The 23429-nt window shown below is 41.9% G+C and overlaps 2 protein-coding genes across 4 annotated transcripts in view; one reads left to right on the top strand and one right to left on the bottom strand.

The window, feature by feature from the left end:
• dnai7 (dynein axonemal intermediate chain 7) overlaps positions 1–13005 on the top strand; it is an 82346-nt gene extending 69341 nt beyond the window's left edge. For all 3 annotated transcript variants that reach the window (XM_072562320.1, XM_072562318.1, XM_072562321.1), the window contains 3 exons: positions 2830–2988; positions 10774–10887; positions 12585–13005. In XM_072562320.1, coding sequence (XP_072418421.1) covers positions 2830–2988; positions 10774–10887; positions 12585–12872 — 561 coding nt within the window. In that variant the 3' untranslated portion in view covers positions 12873–13005. The remainder of the gene's footprint in view (positions 1–2829; positions 2989–10773; positions 10888–12584) is intronic.
• A 290-nt stretch (positions 13006–13295) lies between these two features.
• Positions 13296–23429, bottom strand: part of lrmp (lymphoid-restricted membrane protein) — a 165181-nt gene continuing 155047 nt past the window's right edge. Inside the window, 4 exon segments of the mRNA XM_072562048.1 lie at positions 13296–13568; positions 15283–15396; positions 18633–18743; positions 22610–22701. Of these exon segments, the coding sequence (XP_072418149.1) occupies positions 13316–13568; positions 15283–15396; positions 18633–18743; positions 22610–22701 (570 nt within the window). The 3' untranslated portion in view covers positions 13296–13315.

Here is a 23429-nt window from a genome sequence, read left to right as displayed (position 1 = left end):
GCTGAAGTGTGGCTTTAAATAAAGCTGCAGAGATTTGGAAGCAGGAAGGTGCCAGTAGTGGCAAATATTTTCAACTCTCTACCCTCATAGGTGATTCCCTGAGAATATGCACAAAAGCATGGTTACATTATTAATGACATGAAAAGCAGAAGATTGCATGAGAAAATGGCACTATGGAACTCATTCACCATCCCACTTGTAACTATTTTTTCTTATCTAGAGTTGTTATCACACACAACCAAATGACTTTCCTCCCCCCAATCAAATCATCTATGCTACTTTTCATCTATTATCTCCACCAACAAATTGCCCGTCCCCAATTAATCAAATTACATACAATGCCTGCCAAGGGCAATGCAGACAACCAAATCTTAAGGAAAGCTGGGCAAGGAGAGAGAGAGGGGGGAATAGGACAAAAATCAGAGCGATATTGGAAGGGGAGATAAGACACTGTACCCCCGCCAAGTCCACCTTTCTCTAAAGGCATAGTGTGTGTTGGTGGACGCCTCATGTTCCCTCTTCAAGGGTACTCAGGTGTGAAAGTAGGTGCAGAAAAAGGGATACACACTTGACACTCCTCCACAGCCACTCTCTGGATCTGTTATGGTCAACGTACATTACCATTCAGTCCAGGCGCAAATCCATCACAGGATCCTCCGAGTCACCCATACCCCTCTGCACTAGCTATACAAAGATCAGAAGCATGGCACTGAAGGGTAGCAAAAAGTCCACAATCAACAACTACATGATCCACGGTCCCCACAGCACTGCAAAATAAACATTTGGGCCAGGAATCCATGAACCACCCTAGTTACGGTCACGCAGGATGACTAAATGCAGCAGCCTCCAGCTCACATCTCTGATGGAAAGTGTTGCGAGCTCTCCAGAAGTGTGAGGACCGTTCTGCCTGCTAGTAAAACAGAACATAAAGGTAAATGAAGATGTAGAAGGGGATGGTGTGCATCAGTAGCCTGTAGAAAAAACTCCTTCATGCAGGGTGAAAGGACAAGAGGTCATATCCATGAGGCAGCTCAGGTTGTGGAGCACAGGCTCCTCAGGGAGATTCTGGAACAGAGAGCCAGTGGGAAATTCCAACTAAATAGGAGTAGCATCCTACTTATACTGTAAATGGAAAAGTTCAGCCTGTATCGTTTTAGCTTCTTTGAATTGGGCATATTAATCCATCTCCAAACTGCATTCAGCTACTTAAAACAAAAAGAGGATGAAAAGATGCCAGTTACGAGCATTATGCAAGTAGCCCATGATGAAATAGAAAAGAAGTTCATTAATGCGATTTGTATCAAGGCAACATAAGGCTGCCATTTCAATTCCGTTTTTGCATAAGTGAGGAGCCCTGTCCACTCACTGTTCTTTGCTTTTTCTGCCCCTTGTGGTTCCTCTGCTTTTTTAAAAATTTCCTTCTTCAATGCAACATTGAAGGCAGAGAGCTTGTACAGAATCTGAGTTGCAGCTTATAATTATAGTATCTGCTGTATTTTGCCTGTGTGTTGATTGCTACTTCCTAACCGCAGATGAGTTTAAAAAATTACATTCAATGTTTGAATATAGTTATCAAGATGTATTAAATTTGAACAGCCTATGTTGGATCAGAAGTCAAAATTTTAAATCAAAATTTAAAATGTACTTTTCTTTGGTGGGAACTTTTATAGTATCGATATTTTCTAATTAACCAGTTCAGAGTCGTTACTATACACCCCTGGAACAGGTGGGACTCGATCCAGCCTCCTGGCCCAGCAGTAGGAATCATTACTGCTGCATCATAAGAGCTAACAGTACAATTGAAGTGCCATTAATGGCACAAGATGATGCCTTTACGAACATACCATCAGCACAATATGATGGGCTTGACTGTATAGACTGAGAATTGTCTCAGTTTCATCCAATCAGCCATCGTAACTTCATTTCATAGTTACATAGATGGACGAGTTTTCCATTGATTGTCAGAGTTAAATTGGCAATCAGGAGACATTCTTTAGATTATTCAACCCCATTTGCTTTCCTATAGACTTGTTATTGTCAACAGAACAATTTCACTGGCGACAGATGCATTAAAAAAAAACATTCACACAATAGGCTGAATGGCCTGTTTTGGTGCTGAACATGAACATGATCCAACTGGTGGAAGTCAGTAGGTTATGTAATGAGGTACAAAAGAGTTGCCAGATTTGAAATAGCACATTCAATCCACCAGCTCTCCTCCTTTCTCTTGGGCAGGAGATGCCACAAATGGATGGATGATGGATGCCACTGGGAACGGAGTAGGTGCAGACTGGTACATGAGGTGGGAGTCCCTATTGCTTCCTCACTGCAGCAGTTGCCCAAAGCTGGAGTTCACATTCTTAAATTATGGGATGACTCTTTTTGCTGGGATTCTCCATGTTTCCATACACTGGGATTCTGCTGCAGCTATTTGCACCTCCTTTGACAATCTTTATTTCAAACGCTTGCCCCATCATCATTTCTTTGTACCTTATCAGTTGCACCATTTAATCTCACCCATCCTAAAACAGATCACTTTCTAGCTTTCCCGGCTTTGACCAGCTCTGTCCTTACTTAAAAGCGGTTCACTAGAAGTGAAGACTCATCCACCTAAACTGTGTAGATACAGCTGGACCTGCTGATTGGAATTAGAAACTGAAAATGACAGGAGAAGGGAAATGTATCCATTGTTTTGGAATCAGTGCTTGATTCTGACCCACTGTTTAGCAAACATCACATCAAAAAAACCCAGGATTTGCACATGCTGAAATTGCCTAAATGATTGTGCCTAGTGACTGCTTCACTTTGGTGTTTTCTTTAAACCCATAGGACTTGTGCCAATTGTGCCCTGTTCCCGTGGAAGATAATCTCTCTCACTTAAGAGGAAAGTGGATGACTGCTTCAACTCTAATTGTTTCAATGATAAATGCAGGATTGAACATTTTTCCCGGAACCAATTCGGAGAATTATGTTAAGATAAATGAAAAGGTGAGTAGCTGTGTTTTTTTTTAAAAAATTACTGTTATTGTGCTCAGTCAGGTAATCACCAGTGCAATTTGAAGCCAAAAATAACAATATCTACTGAAATACTCTCAGCATCTACCTTAAATCAAGAGAAGCAAAATTTGCAAACCTACAAATCAACAGAGCAGGAGGAAGGTACTGCATTCTACGTTTCACATCATCGTTAGTCAAATGCAAAATGTCACTGATTTGTGCTATGCAAAGCATAATCCTTTGAAATTGAAGCAGCATACCTATACAACCAATCCCAAATTAAAATGGCTTCAGAAGCCCAGAAATTGTTTTCCAAAGACTGTCTAACAGCTGAATCCCACAATCACAGCACAAATCCCTGAGCAGCCATTCTATGCTCTGCAGAATGCTAAGATGCCAACTTTTACATGTTTAGAGTGCCCTGCCTAAATACTCCTAAATGTTGCTTATACTATAACGATAGGAACGAGGTTCAATAGCTGCTGCAGCTCCCGAAAATGCAAAAGAAACATTGTTAAAATGCTACATTATTTCATTGCGATTCAGGAATTATATGTATAAACATCCATCTTGCAATAAAATTGCTTTTATCAACCTGTTAAGAGTTACTATCATGTCATACTGCCTTCAGTTCTGGTCTCCCTGCTTAGGAAGGATGTTGTGAAACTTGAAAGCGTTCAGAAAAGATTTACAAGGATGTTGCCAGGGTTACAGAATTTGAGCTATAGGGAAAGGCTGAATAGGCTGGGGCTATTTTCCTTAGAGCATGGAGGCTGAGGGGTGATCTTATAAACTAAACTAATGAGAGGCATGCATAGCGTGAACAAACAAGGTCTTTTCCCTTAGGTGGAGGATTCCAAAATCAAAGGAGAGGGGAAAGATTTAAAAGGGACTTAAGGAGCAAAGTTTTCATGCAGAGGGTGTGTATGGAATGGCCCACCAGAGGAAGTGGAGGAAGCTGGTACAATTACAGCATTTAAAAGGCATTTGCGTGGGTATATGAATATAAAATCCTGGCAAATTAATTTAAGATATCCGGTCAGCATGGATGCATTCGACTGAAGGGTCTGGTTTTCATGTAGTCCAGCTCTATGACAATCTCTGGAACAGGTGGCACTCTAACCTGGGCCTCCCAATCCAGGGTTACAGCACAGCAGGCACATCCCAGATCAAAAGTGGCCTACTTTACTTGGGTTAAGGGAGCGACTTGGGATGTTTAGGATGGGAGATGGGACTGTATCCAGGTCACGATGCTGCCCCTGACCTATGATTTTTGAAACTGTAGATGAATGTCTTCCTAACTGTATAGTCCAACAGGTTTATTCGAAACCACAAGCTTTCAGAGAGCTGCTCCTTTGTCAGGTGAAGTGGACTTGTTGTGTGACTTTTGATTTTGTCCACCTCAGTTCAACATCGGCACTTCCACATCGTAGTTCCCAAAATGGGCAGTGAGCTCCAAGGTAACAACTGGCCACCTTGGGTCTCCAACTGAACTAGTTGTGGTCACACTCTAGTAGTCACCCGCTGCCAAGCAACCCACTGTGGTGGCTCTTACATGTCTCCACTCACCTCCACTCTCAGGGTCACTGCCCACAGTCCATTGGGAGGTTGTGACAGTTTTCAAGCCTCAAAATGACAGTGTCAGTTGGAAAATGTTTTGGAAGCACAGCTAAAAAAATACTTTTAGAACACAAAATCACAAGTAGTCAGATGAAGATGCTGTTAGTGAAATGTTAGGCATCAGGGTACATGCGGTGAAACAGTTTCAAATTTTCTTAGATGCTATTGGGCCCATTGCAGATGATTTCAGTTAAAATGTTTTGAGTCAGTAATGTTACAAAAATACTTGCAGTTAATAATGTTGGAAACAGTGTACTTGCAGGAAATATGGTTTAATTAATATGTAGATGAATCTCTGGGCTATGTTGAAATGTAAGTGATCTCAGTAGACAAGTGATAAAGACTGAAGTTGCAGCAATTCAGGTTTGAGATGTCAGCTACAAGGTCCTCTGTTCACCACAAATCAACATCCTGGGGGGGGGTTACCATTAACCAGAAACTGAACTGGACTAGTCCTGTAAATACTGTGGGCAAAAGAGCAAATCAGAGGCTGGGAACTCTGTAGCGAGTAACTCCCCTTCTGACTCTCCAAAGCCTGTCACCATCTACAAGATACAAGTGTGATGTAATATTTCCCACTTGCCTGGATGAATGCTGCTCAAACAAGACTCCAAAGAAGCTTCATCCATCCAGGACAAAGCACGCCATTTGTTTGGACCATATCTACAATCGTCCACTTCCTCCATTAGTAGCAGTAGAATGTACCATTGTGAAGATGCATGGCAGAAACTCACCAAGGCTCCTGAGATAGCATTCTCAAAACCCAGAACCACCACCATTTCAGATGGCAAAGGCAGCAAATACATGGGAAAACCAAATTACCCTTAAAGCCACTCACCATCCTGACTTGGAAAGGTGTTGTTCCAGTGTCTCTGGGTCAAAGCAGTGGAGCTCCCTCCTTAATACCATTGTGGGTCTACTTACAAGTGGGTTGCAGCAGTTTTTAAAGAAGGTAGTTCACCACAACGGCAACTAGGGATGGGCAACAAATATTGTAAAAACATGTTGGGTGGGGGTGGGGGGTTTAAAAGACAAAACATGAAATACAAAAAGCAAAGCTCATCAGGAAGCTGAGAAACTGCTGGATGAAATGCAGTTTGAGTGAGAGAAGGAGAAACAAGGCTCCTGAATTGTAAATGTGAAATTTGGGGAGAAATACAGCCAGAGCAAAGACCAAATGCAATATCCATTTGAACAAGAGGCACAACATTTTACCACAAGTAAATAATATATTTCAGGAAAGAAACAGGCAATAGACTCAAAGTTTTTTTTAAAAAGCTCAAAGTCAATTTATAAAAAACATTTTAGGCATTAAAGTTACTGAATGGAAGTGTTATCATTATACATAAAGGCATTAAGGGAGAGTTGGTATACTGTCAGATCATTCCACTATCATTTAGGAATTATAGATTCATGCAAATGCATACAGAAGTATCCAGGGACTTATGGGGTTAGTCCCTTCTGCACCACAATCTGTATGTCAAACAGTCCAAGGCATGATGAGAAATACATTGGAAGAAGCTCAAATATTTGAGTTAGAAAGTGAGATTACTTTAAAATTCTGTGAACCACAAGACTAAATAATGTGTCTATAGCTGAGTTAAAGAATAGAACAGTACACTTGCTTTGGCTTCCCAGTTTGCCAACTGTCCAGGTGTTGTCTCAGCTAGAATCTGGATTCTGATAAAACAACATTAGTAATTAGTTCAAATATATGCTGAGCAATCTAGTCACACAGTAGAAAATATTTCATTCATGCATTGAGTCAACAAAATTGGTTGTAATTGCAATAAATCCACTTCTGTTGGGAAACGTACCTGAATGTACATAGAACATTACAGCGCAATACAGGCCCTTCGGCCCTCAAATGTTGTGCCGCCCTGTCATACTAATCTGAAGGAAAAAGTGAGGACTGCAGATGCTGGAGATCAGAGCTGAAAAATGTGTTGCTGGAAAAGCACAGCAGGTCAGGCAGCATCCAAGGAGCAGGAGAATCGACGTTTCGGACATAAGCCCTTCTTCAGGAATGAGGAGGGTATGCCAAGCAGGCCAAGATAAAAAGGTAGGGAGGAGGGACTTGGGGGGAGAGGCATTGGGAATACGATAGGTGGAAGGAGGTTAAAGGTGAGAGTGATAGGCCGGAGAGGTCGGGAAGAAGATTGCAGGTCAAGAAGGCAGTGCTGAGTCTGAGGGTTGGGACTGAGATAAAGGTGGGGGGGGGGGGGGGGGGGGGGGGGGGAGGGGAAATGAGGAAGCTGGAGAAATCTGCATTCATCCCTTGTGGTTGGAGGGTTCCTAGATGGAAGATGAGGCGGGCTCTTCCTCCAGGCGTCGTGTTGCCATGGTCTGGCGATGGAGGAGGCCAAGGACCTGCATGTCCTTGGTGGAGTGGGAGGGGGAGTTAAAGTGTTCAGCCACAGGGTGGTTGGGTTGGTTGGTGTGGGACACCCGCACCAACCAACCCAACCGCCCTGCGGCTGAACCCTAACTCCCCCTCCCACTCCGCCAAGGACATGCAGGTCCTTGGCCTCCTCCATCGCCAGACCATGGCAACACGACGCCTGGAGGAAGATCGCCTCATCTTCCATCTAGGAACCCTCCAACCACAAGGGATGAATGCAGATTTCTCCAGCTTCCTCATTTCCCCTCCCCCCCCCCCCCACCTTTATCTCAGTCCCAACCCTCAGACTCAGCACCACCTTCTTGACCTGCAATCTTCTTCCCGACCTCTCCGCCCCCACCTCCTCTCCGGCCTATCACCCTCACCTTTAACCTCCTTCCACCTATCGTATTCCCAATGCCTCTCCCCCCAAGTCCCTCCTCCCTATCTTTTTATCTTGGCCTGCTTGGCACACCCTCCTCATTCCTGAAGAAGGGCTTATGCCCGAAACGTCTATTCTCCTGCTCCTTGGATGCTGCCTGATCTGCTGCGCTTTTCCAGCAACACAGTTTTCATACTAATCTGAAGCTCATCCCACCTACAATATTCCACGTACATCCATATGCCTGTCCAATGACGACTTAAATGCACTTAAACATGGTGAATCTACTACCGTTTGAGGCAAAGCATTCCATACCCTTACTACTCTGAGTAAAGAAACTATCTCTGACATCTGTCTTATACCTATCTCCCCTCACTTTAAAATGTGTGTCCTTTCATGTTTGCCATCCCCAGTCCACCCTATCTAACCCTCTGATTATCTTGTATGTCTCTATTATGTCACCTATCAACCTTCTTCTCTTTAACGAGAACAGCCTCAAGGCCCTCAGCCTTTCCTCATAAGACATTCCTTCCATACCAGGCAACATCCTAGTAAATCTCTGCACCCTTTCCAAAGCTTTCACATCCTTCTTATAATGCAGTGACCAGAACTGTACACAATACTCCAAGTGTGGCCATACCAGAGCTGCAGCATAACCACCTGGTTCCCCAGAACTCAATCCCTCTATTAATAAAGGCCAAAACACTGTATGCCTTCTTAACAACCCTGTTAATCTGGGTGGCAACTTTCAGAGAACTGTGTACATGGACATAGAGATCTCTCTGCTCATCTGCACTCCCAAGAATCCTACCATTAGCCTAGTACTTTGCATTCCGATTACTCCGGCCAAAGTGTATCACCTCACACTTGTCCACATTAAACTCCATTTGCCACCTCTCAGCCCAGCTCTGCATCCTATGTCTCTCTGCAACCTACTACATCCTTTGTCACTATCCACATCTCCACCGACCTTAGTGTCGTCCGCAAATTTACTAACCCACTCGTCTCAGCCCTTATCCAGGTCATTTATAAAAATGATGAACAGCAGTGAACCCAACACCAGCCCTTGTGGTACGCCGCTAGTAACTGGAAATTGATCCAGATGTTAACAAAAGCTGTGGGACAGAAATTTCAGTTAAAAAGAGGCAGCAATTACAAAGCATTACATTTTCTAATAGAATATTGGAGGAGAAAGGAAGGTTTAGGTTACTTTCAGTTCAAAGAAAATAATCAGCCTGAGGTCAGGAAAGTGGACCTGCACATAAACCTGATGGCAAGGCAGTGAAGCAATTACCTATCATTCCTATACTTCAGTCAAAACCTGGCCAGAGGCCAAGCTGCATTAAACAAATAATTTGCAAGGGTGGCTCCTGGTGTTGCTGTTATCTGGTGAAGTGTGCATATCCTGGCTCCACAGAAATTTGGCTACATAGCAGGTGGTATTTTGACTGTTGATTGACTTCCTATCATTCCTTTCAGGGTGAATGTATGTGAAAAAAAACTGGGTGGAACAGGTGATGAAAACACATTTAAGTCCTCCATTTGCATTTTGCTTATGCCACAGATCCATTCCTGTTTAGGTGTCCGCTCAACATGAGTTAGATACCTGATCACACAAAATGCACACAGAAGAAATTAGGTACCATGGGGTCCCACCTGATCTTTTGTTTAATATCTTTTTTGGATAGGGGATCAATGTTTAATTTCCTCCCCTATTCAATTAAAATAGTATTCAATAAAGTTGGTTTGAGGGAATACCGCAAGGAACTGATACATTAGTACCTGTTAGATTAAAATAATTTGGTGTACGGATATAATATCTCAATGATATTCATTCAAACGATCTGTACACACTAGGATGAGGCCAGGCATTGTAGAGTTTGTGTTACTTTGGGCAGCCTACTTGAGAGATATGGGGCAGTGAATATTTCCAGAACCCCACACTGCTCTATACTGAAAATGAAACTTGCACACTCTAGAAAGGCAAGACAAACTACCACTCTAGGAAAGAGAAATCCCCGGATTGACCTTTTCATGTTGAACGTACTTAGGAGGATCTCAACCAATTCACACAGTTTCAGCAATTGGTTCACAATTGAGAAAAGTTTAAATTTAGCTTTTAACTCTGGAAACTGCCAGTTACCAAGGTTGAAGTGGCAAATATTTTTGCGAACCATCTCTGCTGTAACTTTTGTTTAGCATAAAGAGGCATAACTCATTGTAGTTAAAAAGACAGTCATCAATTTTTCCATCAACAATTCTCAAGTACCCTCCTTTTGAACTTAGAGTCATAGTGTCTTCAGTCTATCAAGTCTATACTAGCCTATCTACACTAATCCCACTGTACAGCAAGTTGTACATTGCATTTAAGGCCTTTAGTCTGAAAAGTAAATGACTCCCCCCTCCACGAAACAATTCAACTTTGCCCCTGAAACTTGCTGATGCTGGTCTCCACTTCACTCTTCAAACTCAAAATCAGGAGTTTTTCGTTGCATTAAGGATATTGAGAGATTGGAATTGAGATACTCATGAGCTGCTATCCAGTTGAATGCCTGAACAGATTTGAGCTGCTGAATGGCCCAGTGTTCCATAACAGCAGCCAGATAATGAGCAAATGCGTTTTTTTTAAACATAAAAATGAGATACATGTTGGCCAGTACACTAATAACATTTTATTGCTCTTATGTGTACATTAATGACACTTCAGGAAACCATACAATGTGTCTGAAACACAAATATCCCTCAAAACAGTTCAGTACAGCGATGAGTCATTCGGGACAGTATGGGGGATCACAATGAAAGCAGTCATGATCAGGAAAGCATAATCTGAAAGATGGTTGAAGATAAAACTTTCAAAAGGGTTTTATTTGAAAAGGAAACGCCTGAACCCCTTTGTAGAAAGAGTAGATAAATTGGATAGATCTTTCATAAGGTGACACAGACTTGATGGCCTCTTTCTGTGCATTATAGATGCTAAGGATTTTGAATGATGGACAACTGAGTAAAGTTGCAAATTGGTTGTGGTTAGCAAGATTTGTCACACTGGAGTTGAGTGGAAATGGAAGACAATTTACAGGAGTTCATGTTTAAAGTGACAAAAGTGTGGATAAGTGTTGAAGCTGTAACAGGAAGGACAAACCCTTCAGAATTATGGGGTGGGGGTGGGGGTGGGGAGAAGAGCTGGGGAATGGAACTAAACTTTACTGTTTATTCGAGAAAAGATCATAGAAATCTAGCAAGTAGGGAGTGTTAGAAGTGGAGGGGAGGGTAGATTGTGTGATTTGAAGGTCAGTTCTAAGTGAAGCAGAATGGTTGGTGAGGAGTAACAGTAATTGCATTTATACTTCAAGTAACATGTCTTGACTGATCATACTTAAAGTGTCTTTGTACACAGAACAAGATGGTGACACAGAACACATACATGGAGATGGCCCTGGTGAGCTCTGCAATAGCTTTTAGATCCAGTAATTGGAACATGTCCACCGAACCTGAAGAAATATTGCTTCAGGTAAATACAACAACAACTTGCATCTTTTTGGAATATTTAATGTAGCAAAACATTCTAAGGCCGTTCTCAGAGCATCAGACAAATATTTACAATAAGCCAAAGTAAATGATAGGAAGACAGTCATCCATTAAAAAGATACATTGTAAAAACAAAATCTGACAATGAACATTTATCACTCTCCCACCATTACATAGAATATTTAGCACATATTTTAACTTGTAGATCTTAATTTTTGAATATCATGCTGTCCCCTTTTCTTGACCCAGTAAGAAAGGGAATTAGGATGTGGAAGCAAGGGAAATTGCAGTCAGGCTGAGTCCACTTATTGGTCTGAGGTCTCACCCTTCCTCTCTGACACCATTTGATAGATTACCTAAATGGCTCAGCTTTTCACTACACACAGGCAAAAAACAATTTTACCATCAATGTTTATTGCCTGGTGATTTCATTGCTATCTTCACATGATCAAAACAACGCTGCAGAAGTGTGGATTTGTATCTGTGGATTCTGATCTGTTAACATCATCAGGAGATTGACTGGCCAGAAGAGGTCAAGGAAATTATAAAATAAACTTGAGATCCCCTTGAGGCTAATCACATCGGATGCGACTCATGCCTGTAAATCACAAAGTACTTGGTACAAATCCAGCACTTGACCACAAAACTCAAGGCTGACAACCCCAGTGCAGTAGTACTAAGTGAGTGTGGCCGTGTCAGAGGTGCTTTCAGTGGAGACTCGTTTACCTACTCTAGTGATGACTGGGGTGCTATCCTTGTTGTTTTGGCCAATATTCATCCCTAAATCAACACCACAAAAACAGCTAATCTGATCATTATCCCATTGTTGTTTGAGAGCTTGCTGTATCGACTGCCATCTTTCCAACCTTTTAACAGTGATTACACTTCAAAAAAAAACTTAAATTTGCAGCAGTTTGACATGTCCGGTGGTCAGGAAAAGCGCCAGATAAATGCAACTTTTTCCAGGCATAGCAGGCATGTTGTACTACTCAGGCTGCACACCAAAATTCTGTGCCCCTACCTCAGCCCTCTCCCTGCCTGAAATCCTTTGGAGTCTCTAACCCTTCACACAGACATTGACTGCTCATAACCTCAAAGGCTGATCATGGGGCTGTGTCCCAGCCGTTTTCCTTTATATCCTTGGCTGGAGTCTCCCAGTACCATTCCCAATCTCATGAATTGGCACTGATACCCTAACTGCCTATGGAGAAAATCAGGGCTTTAATTGTTTCAAACTTAAACATGTCAAACTTCTTTCTCAGGTCCCAGGGCCCATGGTCTGGTTCCCAATGCACCCACAATCCTCAAAAATAAATAAGACCAGTATGTCAGTATAATATTAATGGAAGAGATTGAAGTCTACCACTTCACATTGAGCTTAGTAGATAATATTAAATAAGTTAGATATCTAATCGAGAATTTACATCGAGATCCATAAACACTATTGAATTTAATAAGCAAATTTGCAGCCCATAAGTATGTATTTTAGATTGTCATTTGAACTAGCAAGGAGGGAAAGAAATAAAACTATGAAGCAAACCTTTCATTTGAACTTTCTGTGCAGAATTCTGTGATGGTCATTTGAAGACTGTAACCTGTGCAGGCAAAACTAATGTTACCGCGTCGTTGCTCAGATGAATTTATAAAGCAGTACCTGCATTTTCCTCTGTTGAACCACAGGCTTGTGAAAGTTTGACTGGCGAGATGATACCAGAGGACGACTGGTCTCTCTACATGTTACGCCCAGAGAGGTGTCACAAGCTGAAGATGAAGGAATCCAGTGAAGAGCTGTCAAACGAAATAGCTGAAAATACTGATTTTTACTCAAACTTGTACCACATGATGAGGGGCTTAGCCAGTGATGCTGCAAAGGAGAGGATTCTAAACACTGACCATCTCTTCCTTGGTTCCGTGCAAGAAATTCTAGAAGCTACGAAGCTGCTCACACACACAGTGCAGGTCAACTGAAGACTTTATTGAACATGATTTCCACAAGAACATCTAAAATTATTAATTTTATAGACATGTTAAAGTTGCTGCTTTTTACATTCATATTTATCAATTTAAAAAAATCTCAGCAATTGGGAACTTCACGTGAAGAATAGCCAAAACATTTTACCTGTTTTAGTGACCAAATTTGCCTTTAACAGGCAAAATATTAGAGTTGAACAGTTATTGTAAAATTACCTTTTGTATCATAAAAAAATTAAGGTTTTCTTAAATGTAGAGACAGTCCAGAAAAGTGTTTTGTCCACTGTTTAATGCTTTCCTGTATATCATAATTTGTCAAGGCTAAAATCTTTAACAACATTTTAGTTTTAAAATAATCCCATTGCCTATTGAGCCACTCAGCAGAGAGTCAAGGGATGCTGAAAGTTGCATCCCACTTGGATGGGAAATGAAATTGTTAGTTATACAGGAGGCTGCCCATTGTGTCGAAGTTCGGTGTAAGGCCACAGAAATTGCTGGATCGCTTTCCATGCTTTCCAAGAGTCCCCAGAGACCACAGAGGCAGCATCAACAGATGTGTGGAATGTCCAGCCAATGAGAAAGCTGCCCAAAACGCTTAGCGAGATAAAAAGTATAATAGGCAGCCAGGGTAATCGGTCACCTTTGGAAAACGTATTCCACAATTCCACGAGACGCCGTGATATTCCTCTATAACTAAAACAGAATAAGCAGATTGAAAGATCATGCCATGCATCATATACACTGAACTTTCTCTAAAACACAAACTAAAACCAAATGGAGGAATGATTTTTAAAATGCTAGAAAAGATGCTGTCTTCGAAATAGATAGATAGATAGAATTTTGAGCATTAAGTGTATCAAGGCATTGGGACTTAGGCATGGGGTGAAGGGAGTGGACAGCATTGAACTATCATCTTATCGAAGAATGGAGCAGACTCATTGCATTGTATAGTCTATACTTGTTCCATATGTTGGCATCATGCCAAACAGAATAAAAAAAGTTAACGCTATTTCATAGGAATTCCTGGTTCTAACGAGTGGACAAATCAACATTGATCTACATCTCCTCACAGCTACCAACAGATCCATTGTGTTTTTCCAATGTTTGTAGAGCTTTTTAAAAAAAATCTTTATTCTACTCCACCCACGGAAAAGTGAATAGACAAAAAGCTGACATTAAGGAAGAACATGGTGAATAATGAACGGTTATGTACAAAGACTGTCACAATCACTACTAAGGGTTTTGCAACAAAACTGTAATGTTCCCAGGCTCCATCTCTCCCACCTTAATTATACTGGTCAACTCATCAGAAGTTTGGGACTGGAAGCACCTCAACATTTAGCAGGCCTCTATATCAGTGTTATACAGGATCCAAAAACAATTTTCATTTGTATAGCACTTTGAATGCAGTAAAATATCTTGAAGGGCTTCAGAGGAGTTTTTCATATATTTTAAAAGGGAAAAAATCATACCAGACAAATTTATTAGAATTCGTTCAGGAGATAACAAGCAGCAGAGATAAAGGGGAACGAGGAGATGTAATATATTTGGTTTCCAAAAGGCATTTCATAAAAGGTACCATATGTAATGCTACTTAAGATACACCTGTGGTGTTCAACACAGTGTATTAGCATGGATAGAGGATTAGCTAACTAATACAAATCAAAGTTAGGATAAAGGGGCTTTTTCAGGATGGTAACCTGGAATTACGAAGACAGCAGGGATCAGTGCTGAGGTCACAATAGTTTTGATATGGATGAGGGAAGTGAATGTATTATTGCCAGATTTAGAGATGAGACAAAGATAGGTGGAAAGGCATGTGGATAGGATTGACAGATTCTGCAGAGAACAGCTTAAACAAGTGGGAAAAAACTTGACAGATGGAAAACAGTGAGATTATGGGCCTTCACATTCCTTAGTCTTCCTCTGAGCACTCTGAAGGCATGCCTCTTGCAGCCTGGGGCCACATTTTGTGCCACAGACAGTGTTGCTGCTGCTGGACTGGAATCACTTGGTGTGTTTGGAGCTAATCCCATCTTTATCCTCAGGAGGGAGATTGTAAGAGGCTCTGTGAAAGGGCAAATGTCCCATGGCGTAAGGGTGTGGCAGCCACTGAGTGCTCAGAGACTCTCCAAGCTCACTCTCAGATGAGGCATCCTTACCTGTAGCAGGGAGTAAAATGGCTAAGAAACCACACTTGGTTCACAAACTGCACAGAAAGTAACGCTCCCGGATGATGGATGTGAAATTGGCATTTCAGGCAGGCTTTGAACACGGTGATCCAGACATCACTGACCCGTGTGTCTGGTCATGAACTACCACTTTTCCCACCCAGGACAAAGTGGAGCCCTGGGGACCTGACACAAGTTTACCTGAATTATTAGCAGAAGTCAGACAGTATACTTACACAACACACGACTCAGCATTTGCAGACTTCTTTTCTGGTTCAGTTAGGATAGCATCATCTTCCACTTCCTCCTCTTTCTCTTCCTCATCTTGTGCGTCTAATGCCGGTGCATTCCTATTGGATGGCGGGTCAGATGCAAACCATTTAAGTTAATTCTTTCTTCACATCTACATTATAGAGCTTGGGGGCATAGTCTGAGAATTAAGGCCAAGCCATTCAGGAGAGATGTTAGGAAGCACTTCTACATTCAAAAGGTGGCGGATTTTAGATTACTTACAGTGTGGAAACAGGCCCTTCGGCCCAACTAGTCCACAACGACCCTCCGAAAAGAAACCCACCCAGTACCATTCCCCTACATTTACCCTTTCACCTAACACTACAGGCAATTTAGCATGGCCAATTCACTTAACGTGCACATCTTTGGATTGTGGGAGGAAACCGGAGCGCCCGGAGGAAACCCACACAGACACAAGGAGAACGTGCCAACTCCACAACAGACAGACAGTCGCCCGAGGCTGGAATCGAACCTTGGTCTCGGTGTTGTGGGGCAGCAGTGCTAACCACTCAGCCACCGTGCCGCTGGATGTTTGGAACTCTATTCCACAAACACCAATCAATGCTGGATCATTTCTTAATTTTAAATGAAGCTGGATAAATCTTCGTTAAGTAGAGATATGGGTCAAAGGCGGGTATGTGAGCATAGGGCAAATACCAGCCATGATCTTATTGAATGGTGGAACAGGCTCAAATGGTGTACTCCTGTTCCTATTCTTGGCTCACAATAAGCAGCAGACTGAATTCATCACATGGGTTGTCAACAACTTCATCTTTCGATTGGTCCAAGTTTAATTACAAACCAAAATTTTTTGGACTTAATATGGAAGAATTTTCCCCATCAGTATTAGGGAATATTTTGCCATTATAGGTCAATTTTAGAAGAGAAATCCTAAAATTTTCAGAAAAAGAAATGAAGGAAGTGACGTTCTTTAAGACATTCAGAAATGCACGTGAAAATTTGGTTTAACCATGAACTTTTCATGCACGAATTACCTTTATTCTTTTTTGACTGAACCATGGGATATCACTAGCAACACCCTTCATTGATCATTGCTAATTGCATTGGATTGGAGTAGTTTACTAGATGATTTCAGAGGGCAATTTGCAGTCAACCACATTTATCCCATGTGGAGCACAGCAGGTAAACACAGATTTCTTTCCCTAAAGGACACCAGTGAATTATTACGATCGATGGCAGTTTCATGGCATCCATTCCTGAAACTAATTTTCAATTCCATTTTTACATTAATTAGTTTAAATTATTGCTTGAATTTAAATTCCACCGGTTCAAATCCTACAGAGTATTAGCTTGGGCCTTTGGATTAGTGGGAATCCAATGTGAGAAAATAGTGTCTTAAACTTTGGGTAAAAGCATGGGGAATCTTTAGAGATTAGGGCCAAGAAATTTGAAAACCCATCAACATCAGTTATGATGGAGGAATGAGAAATGGAGAGAGGCAAAGGCTATGAAACTCCAAGTCAAGTGACCCTGTAGCTTTAAAACTTAATGAACCAGAAAGGATCATAGTGTTAATAAAAGACAAAAGCTGTGAAGGGTTTTTGCAGGTGACAGCGACAATATTGTACTTGATAGAGTGTTACAGCAAAGTCATTTGTTTAGCCCCATTCATTACCTCAGCACACCTTAAAAGCATTTGCAGTCAGTTCTGTACTTTCTTTTGACATGTAGTCACAAAGTAATGGGATGACAATTTGCTTTCGCAAGATCCAACATGTGAGAATGACAAGGCATCTGTTGTGACAGTGGAAAATACCTCTGCTCCTTTTTGAAATAACATCCAACAGGGCCAGGCAGGGGCCCTCTGTTTATTGTCTCATCCAAAAGACAGTACCTGTCCAAGCACAACACTGGACTGTGAGAATCAACTGTGCTCTGACCTCTGGAGTGGGAATGTGAGCACACAAGCCTCAACTCAAGGGCAAGAATGTCCTCATCCTAAAATTATAGGGGAGCCCAGCACATCAGTGTAAAAGACAAGCCTGAAGCATTTCTGATCATGTTCAGCCAGAACTGCTGAGTAGATGATCTATCTCAGCCTCCATCTGAGGTTCCCAGCATCATAGACACCAGTCCTCAGCCAATTAGATTTACTCCACATGAACCAAGAATCTGTCGAAGGCACTGGATACTATAAGGGCGCCCTGCACCACTAACCAAGTTATTCTAGTACAGTGGCATATGCCTGACAATGCAGAAAATTGCCAAGGTGTGTTTGTACACAAAAATGTAGGACAAATCAAACTGACAATTACTGCCCCGTCAGTCCACTCTCAATCAGCAGTAAAGTGATGGCAGTGATGGAAGACTTTTGTTAAGTGCTTCAAGTACATAGTGCTGCAATTGACAGTCAGTTGTAGAGAGACTGAATGTTGAATGTGGTTCCTCACGACCCTGTGGAATTCCTGCAGAGATGTGCTTCAAATGGCACGTACTCAGCAATAACCTGTTCAGTGATACTCAGTTTGGATTCTATTTGAGCTACCCCGCTCCTGACCTGATTACAGCCTTGGTTCAAACATGGACAAAAGAGCTGAACTGCAGAGGTGAGGGGAGAATGACTGCCCCTGACATCAAGGTCACATTTGACCAAGTATGGAAGCAAGGAGCTCAAGCAATTTGGGAATCGATGGGAATCAAGGGGAAACTCCACCCTGGTTGGAATCATCTTCAGGACATAGGAAGATGCTTGTGGTTGTTGGAGATCGATCATCTCAGTTTCAGGACATCTCTGCAGGGGTTCAACAGGATAATGAGGAACCATTTTTGCCATTCACTCCCTGCACTGCTGACTCTCAGTCACAGCAGAGAGTATAAAATGCACTGTAATAATTCACCAAGACTTATTAGCAGCATCTTCCAAACTCACAATTCTATCATTTTGAAAGACAGTGGCAGCAGCTACATGGAAACACCACTACCCACAAGTTAGGCTCTAGGCCAGGCACCATCCTGACTTATAATTATATGACTGGTCCCAAGTCAAAAACCCAGGATATGCTCTCGAACAGCACTCTGGGTGTCCCCACACAACATGGGCTGCAGTGGGTTAGGCAGGCAGCTCACCAGCACTTTCCTGGGGGCAGTTGGGAATGGGTAATAAATTCTGACCCAGCCAGCAACATTCCCATCCCATAAATAAATGAACTTCAAATAAAAATGCCACAACTGAACTGTGGCTGACAAACAAGGGAGAAAATATTAAATCATTTCTAGGCAGAAGCCTACACTCTTCACATGGGAGGGATGACTAAACTGCAAATGAGAGACTCACCCTTTATTCACTAGCTGATTGTCTTTGCCACCCCAGGTATAGGTGCTGATAAATCGATGCAGTGTTGGTCGCACTGTACATGGATCTTTCTCTTTACCCCCTAAAATTTTCCTATAGCAAACCAAAAAATGATTATTAAAAATGGTTGCAGTCTAAATAAGTAATTCAAATTTTACAGGTGACTGAATGTGATGGCTTGAATTGAATTAGCTTTATTGTCACAGGTAATCAAATGAGTTGACAAGTCCCCACTGACTGCTAGATGTAAGATGTGGAGGTACAGATTCTTCAATACAAGTTATTTGATGGGGGTGGGGGATGACAATAACAAAGAAACAAGATGTCCAGCATTACTGGACTCCAGACCACACCTGGCTTCACCTCGAGGCCAGGAGATCACTGTGGAATCACATCAAGGCCACGCCAGGCTGGACGCTCGAGTTTTGAACTCCCCTCATCCTAGAGAAAAGACCTTTGCTATTCACCTTATCTGTTCTCGTGATTTTATAAGCACCTAGGTCACCCCTCAATCTCCTATGCTCCAGTGAAAAAAGACCCAGCCTATCCTTATAGCTCAAACCGCCCAGCAACATCCTTGTAAATCTCTTCTGAATGTCCTCAAATTTAATGATGTCCTACCAATAGCAAGGCGACCAAAACTGTAGTCCTAAAGTGGCCTCACCAACATCCTGTATAACCTCAAGATGATGTACATCCCAAAATGGCCTGAGCAATGAAGACAACCGTACCAAACATCTTCCTACCCATTCTGTAAACTGGTCATAAAACTTTCAAAGAACTATGGACCAGAACTCCCAGATCTCTCTATTCGACAATACTCCCCAGGACCCTGTCATTAACTGTGTAAATATGGCACATCACCATGCTAAATGGGACAGATTTTGAACAGATCTAGCAACTCAAGACTGGGCATCCATGGAGGTGCTGTGGGGCCATCAACAGCAGAATTGCATTCCAGCGCATTCAACTTCATGGCTTGGCATAGCCCCCAACTCAACCATTATCATCAAGCCAGGGGATCAACTTAGTTCAATGGAGTGTGCGGGAGGGCATGTCAGGAGCAGCACCTGAATGAGGTGTCAACGAGATGAAGCTACCAAATAGACTACATGCTGCTTGGTTCACAATTTATAGGCAGAGCCAAGTGATACCACAACCAATGGATCAGATCTAAACTCTGCAAGCCTGCCCATATCAGTTACAAAGTTGAAGACATGCACTGCACCTTTGAGAGAGAGTGAATGCTGTTCAGAACTAAGCAATTACAAGCGCCTGTGTATAGACTTGGTGGCAGTCCCAGAGTGTATTGGAAAATTGAAAATGTGTAACATTTGACTGTGAAATGGATACCTGAGTTTAGACTGCTGTTTTGACAACAATTTGAATTTAACCAGTTTAAATTATGCCCCAGGATCTTAAAACCCAAGTGGGTTTGAATTGTTTTGCCAGCATAGTACAAATGAGACGACCCAATGTTGGGGATATAAAAATGCGGACATTTTGAAAATTGGAGAGAGTGCAACTGCCATCAAGATATATCCAAGAAATTAAGGAACACTCTCTATCAAAGGTACCTTTTCATATGAAACATACTCGCAGTAAAACAAAAGATGACAACCCAGGGGGATCTTCAGCCAGAAGAAGAAAGACACCAAAGGAGACAGCGGCTGTGTGGTTTTGAAATCAAGTTGATGTCATTTTAATAAGTGTTTTATTGGAACAGCATATCATTATAGAATTGGAGGCAGGTAATAAGCAGTTAAGAGAAAGGGGGGCTTAGAGTTGTGAATAGTTGTTTAATGTTTACTTTTAGAGTTAGAGTTAAAAAATAAATTGATGTTACTTTTTTCTAATATTTGAATTTGGGGTTCTCTGTCACACATATTTTAACAGATTACGAGGCAAGGTAAGCTTTTCTGGGTGTTTGGCTTAATTAACAGAGGGATTCACCACTGTGTTGTAACATACCAGTCATAAATGGTAGTGGACAATTAAACAATTCACGAAAGGAAGAGGCTGCACAAATATTCACATCCTTAAATGATGGAGAAGCCGAGCACATCAGTGCAAACGATAAGGCTGAAGCTTTTGAAGCAATCATCAGCCGGAACTGCTGAGTAAATGATGCAATCCCAGTTACTCTGGAGAAGGTGGTGGTGAGCTATCATCCTGAACTGCTGCAGCCCACCTGCTGTAGGTAGACCCACAATGCCCTCAAAAGGAGGAAATTCCAAAATTTTGACACAGCAACAGTGAAGAAATGGTGATATATTTCCAACTCATGGCTTGGAATAGAACTTGAAGATGTTGGTGTTCCCTTGTCCTTCCAGATGGAAATAGTCATGGGATTGGAAAGAGCTGTCCAAGGATCTTTGGAAAATTTCTGCAGTGTGTCTTGTAGATAGTCCACACTTCTGCTACTGAGTGTTGCTGGTGGGAGGAGAGGATGTTTGTGCATGTGGTGGCAAGTAAGTGCACTGCATTGTCCTGGATGATGTTCAGCTTCTTGGGTACTGTTGGAGCTGCACCTATCCAGGCAAGTGGGGATCATTGCACACTTGACTTGTGCCTTGGTAGACCGGCTTTGAAGAAATACGTGGTGAGTTACTCGTCACAATACACCGAACCTCTGAACTGCTTGTGCAGTCGCTGTGTTTATGTGTTGAGTCCAGTCGTGTTTCTGGTCAATAGTACTCCCCAGGATGTTTTTAGTGGGGGAAATCAGTGATGGTAACGCCATTGAATGTCAAGGGCCAGTGATTAGCTGGTCTGTTATTGGAGATGGTCGTTGTGTGGCACGTACGTTACCCGTCAGCCCAAGCCTGGATGTTGTTCAGACCTCGTTGCATCTGAATATGTACCGTTTCAGTAGCTGAGTAGCAGCAAGTGATGCCAAACATTATGCAATCATCAGTGAACATTATTTAACATCTGACTCTTAATTTAACTCAGTCACTGCAAAACTGAGTGCAGAGCACAAGTTTGTTTAAACAAAAACAGAAAATGGATAATTGTTATAAATTAGTTCAACAATAAGTTCCAGAGGAGATTTCAATAGCTACATGAAGAGGAAATTTGCAATCAGTAAAGAACGTGACTAATTGATCACTTTTGAAGAGCTAGCAGTTTAAAGATGGGCTGAATGTCCCTTCCTATTGTAATAAATACCACCTCAGGTAGTTGCAATAGGCTGCCCTCCTGATACCAGTGCCAATTCAATTGACACTCTCTGTTGAATCAGTCAGTGAAGACTGGAGTAGAGCAAGGAGTGTTACAAGCATTTACTAATTAGTTATGAAAGCTATTTCCCCATTCTGATCAATTCAAACATATGTCACAGAATAAACACAGATCATTTCACCATCAGGTCTGTGCTGTAGTTCATGCTGCACATTAATCTCTCACCAAAATCCGTCAAAGCTCAGAGGACACCTTTCAGTTTCTTCTTCACTTACCAGCTTCCTCTTTAAAATTCTTCAACTCAACCATTCCACCTTGTGCATATTCCACATTCACATCTCCCCAGGAGCGCTTAGCTGAACCAAGTCATTCAGGAATAAAAACAGTGATGCCCTGTTGAACGTGGCGGGGTGGGGGGAAGACAGCTGGCAGTCTGAGCACAGCAAATCTAATCATTCACAAACATTTACACAACAATAAAATTTTCCACTTTTGGATTGGGAGAACAACTCAAAAAGGAGTCAGACAGTCGTTTACAGGATGATGATTGGGAAGGCACTATTGGCAAATTTTCTGGAAGCAAGTTTAACAGTGACGTCCAGAAGAGCATTGGTTAAATTACATGAAAAGTTGATATTTGCAAGGCAAGGGGTAAAGAGCGGGACTTCGCTGTTCACTTTCAAAAAGTAAGCAGCATTAATGGTGAGTTGGCCTCTCCCAAGCCTTATTCACAATACCGCTCCTGAAAGCAATATTGAAGATGACTGATGCCTTACCAACTGCTTAACTTTCTGGTAAGCTTATTCCGTAACTTGTCCTGATCTCCTTCCGACTTCCTTCTTCCTTCATCCACTTCCTTCAGCTTCAACTAAATTGTAAAATCAAGATGCGCTGTTTACAACTTCAAAATTTCGAAGTTAAGGAACCACTCATACATTTGTCAGGGTGGGGGTGGGGTGGGTTGGGGGAGGTGTTGGAGAACCTAGAATCAAAAAGATGAACAATGCAGATTCCTAGCTCCCAAAAAAAAAAGCATTTAAGAGATGGTTTTCTAATCAAAAACAGTAACACTGATGTTGCAAACAAAACCTTCCAAACTGAGTCAACATCTGGAGTAAATTAATCAAAACGTGCTGCAAGCATGAGATCATTTACAGGGGAGTTGGACAAACTCAAAGTTCAGGTCATATCAAGCAGCAGAACTATCGCCAAGAGGTTGCTATATTTCTGGTCAATTACTTGCATCTCCTAGAACTTGATGACCTTCAAAAGGTTGGAGAAGAACTTCAAGGAGGTTTTACTAATTGGCCCAAGATATTTGTCTTTTTTAATCTCCAAAAGAGTTTACAATACTGCGGTTAAGGAAGCTAAATAACAACTGGACAGACTGGCTTCTCTTATCATGTTTATGTGCTTTTGTCAGCCCTCCAGGCTGCTAATGTTCCCTTAACTGGGTCACATGTACCTTCTCATTTGCATAAGTCTGTAAGCTCTCTCACATTCCAGGTAAGAGGAGCAGGGAATGAGGTAGGACAGGGTTAGAGAGACACAGAACGAGCTTCCAAACTACTAAATGCCCAAGTGATGGTGACAACT

This window comes from Chiloscyllium punctatum, chromosome 44, assembly GCF_047496795.1.
Source record: "Chiloscyllium punctatum isolate Juve2018m chromosome 44, sChiPun1.3, whole genome shotgun sequence".
NCBI lineage: Eukaryota > Metazoa > Chordata > Chondrichthyes > Orectolobiformes > Hemiscylliidae > Chiloscyllium > Chiloscyllium punctatum.
Note: the sequence above shows the minus strand (reverse complement) of the source record. Positions and strands in the feature narration are given on the sequence as shown.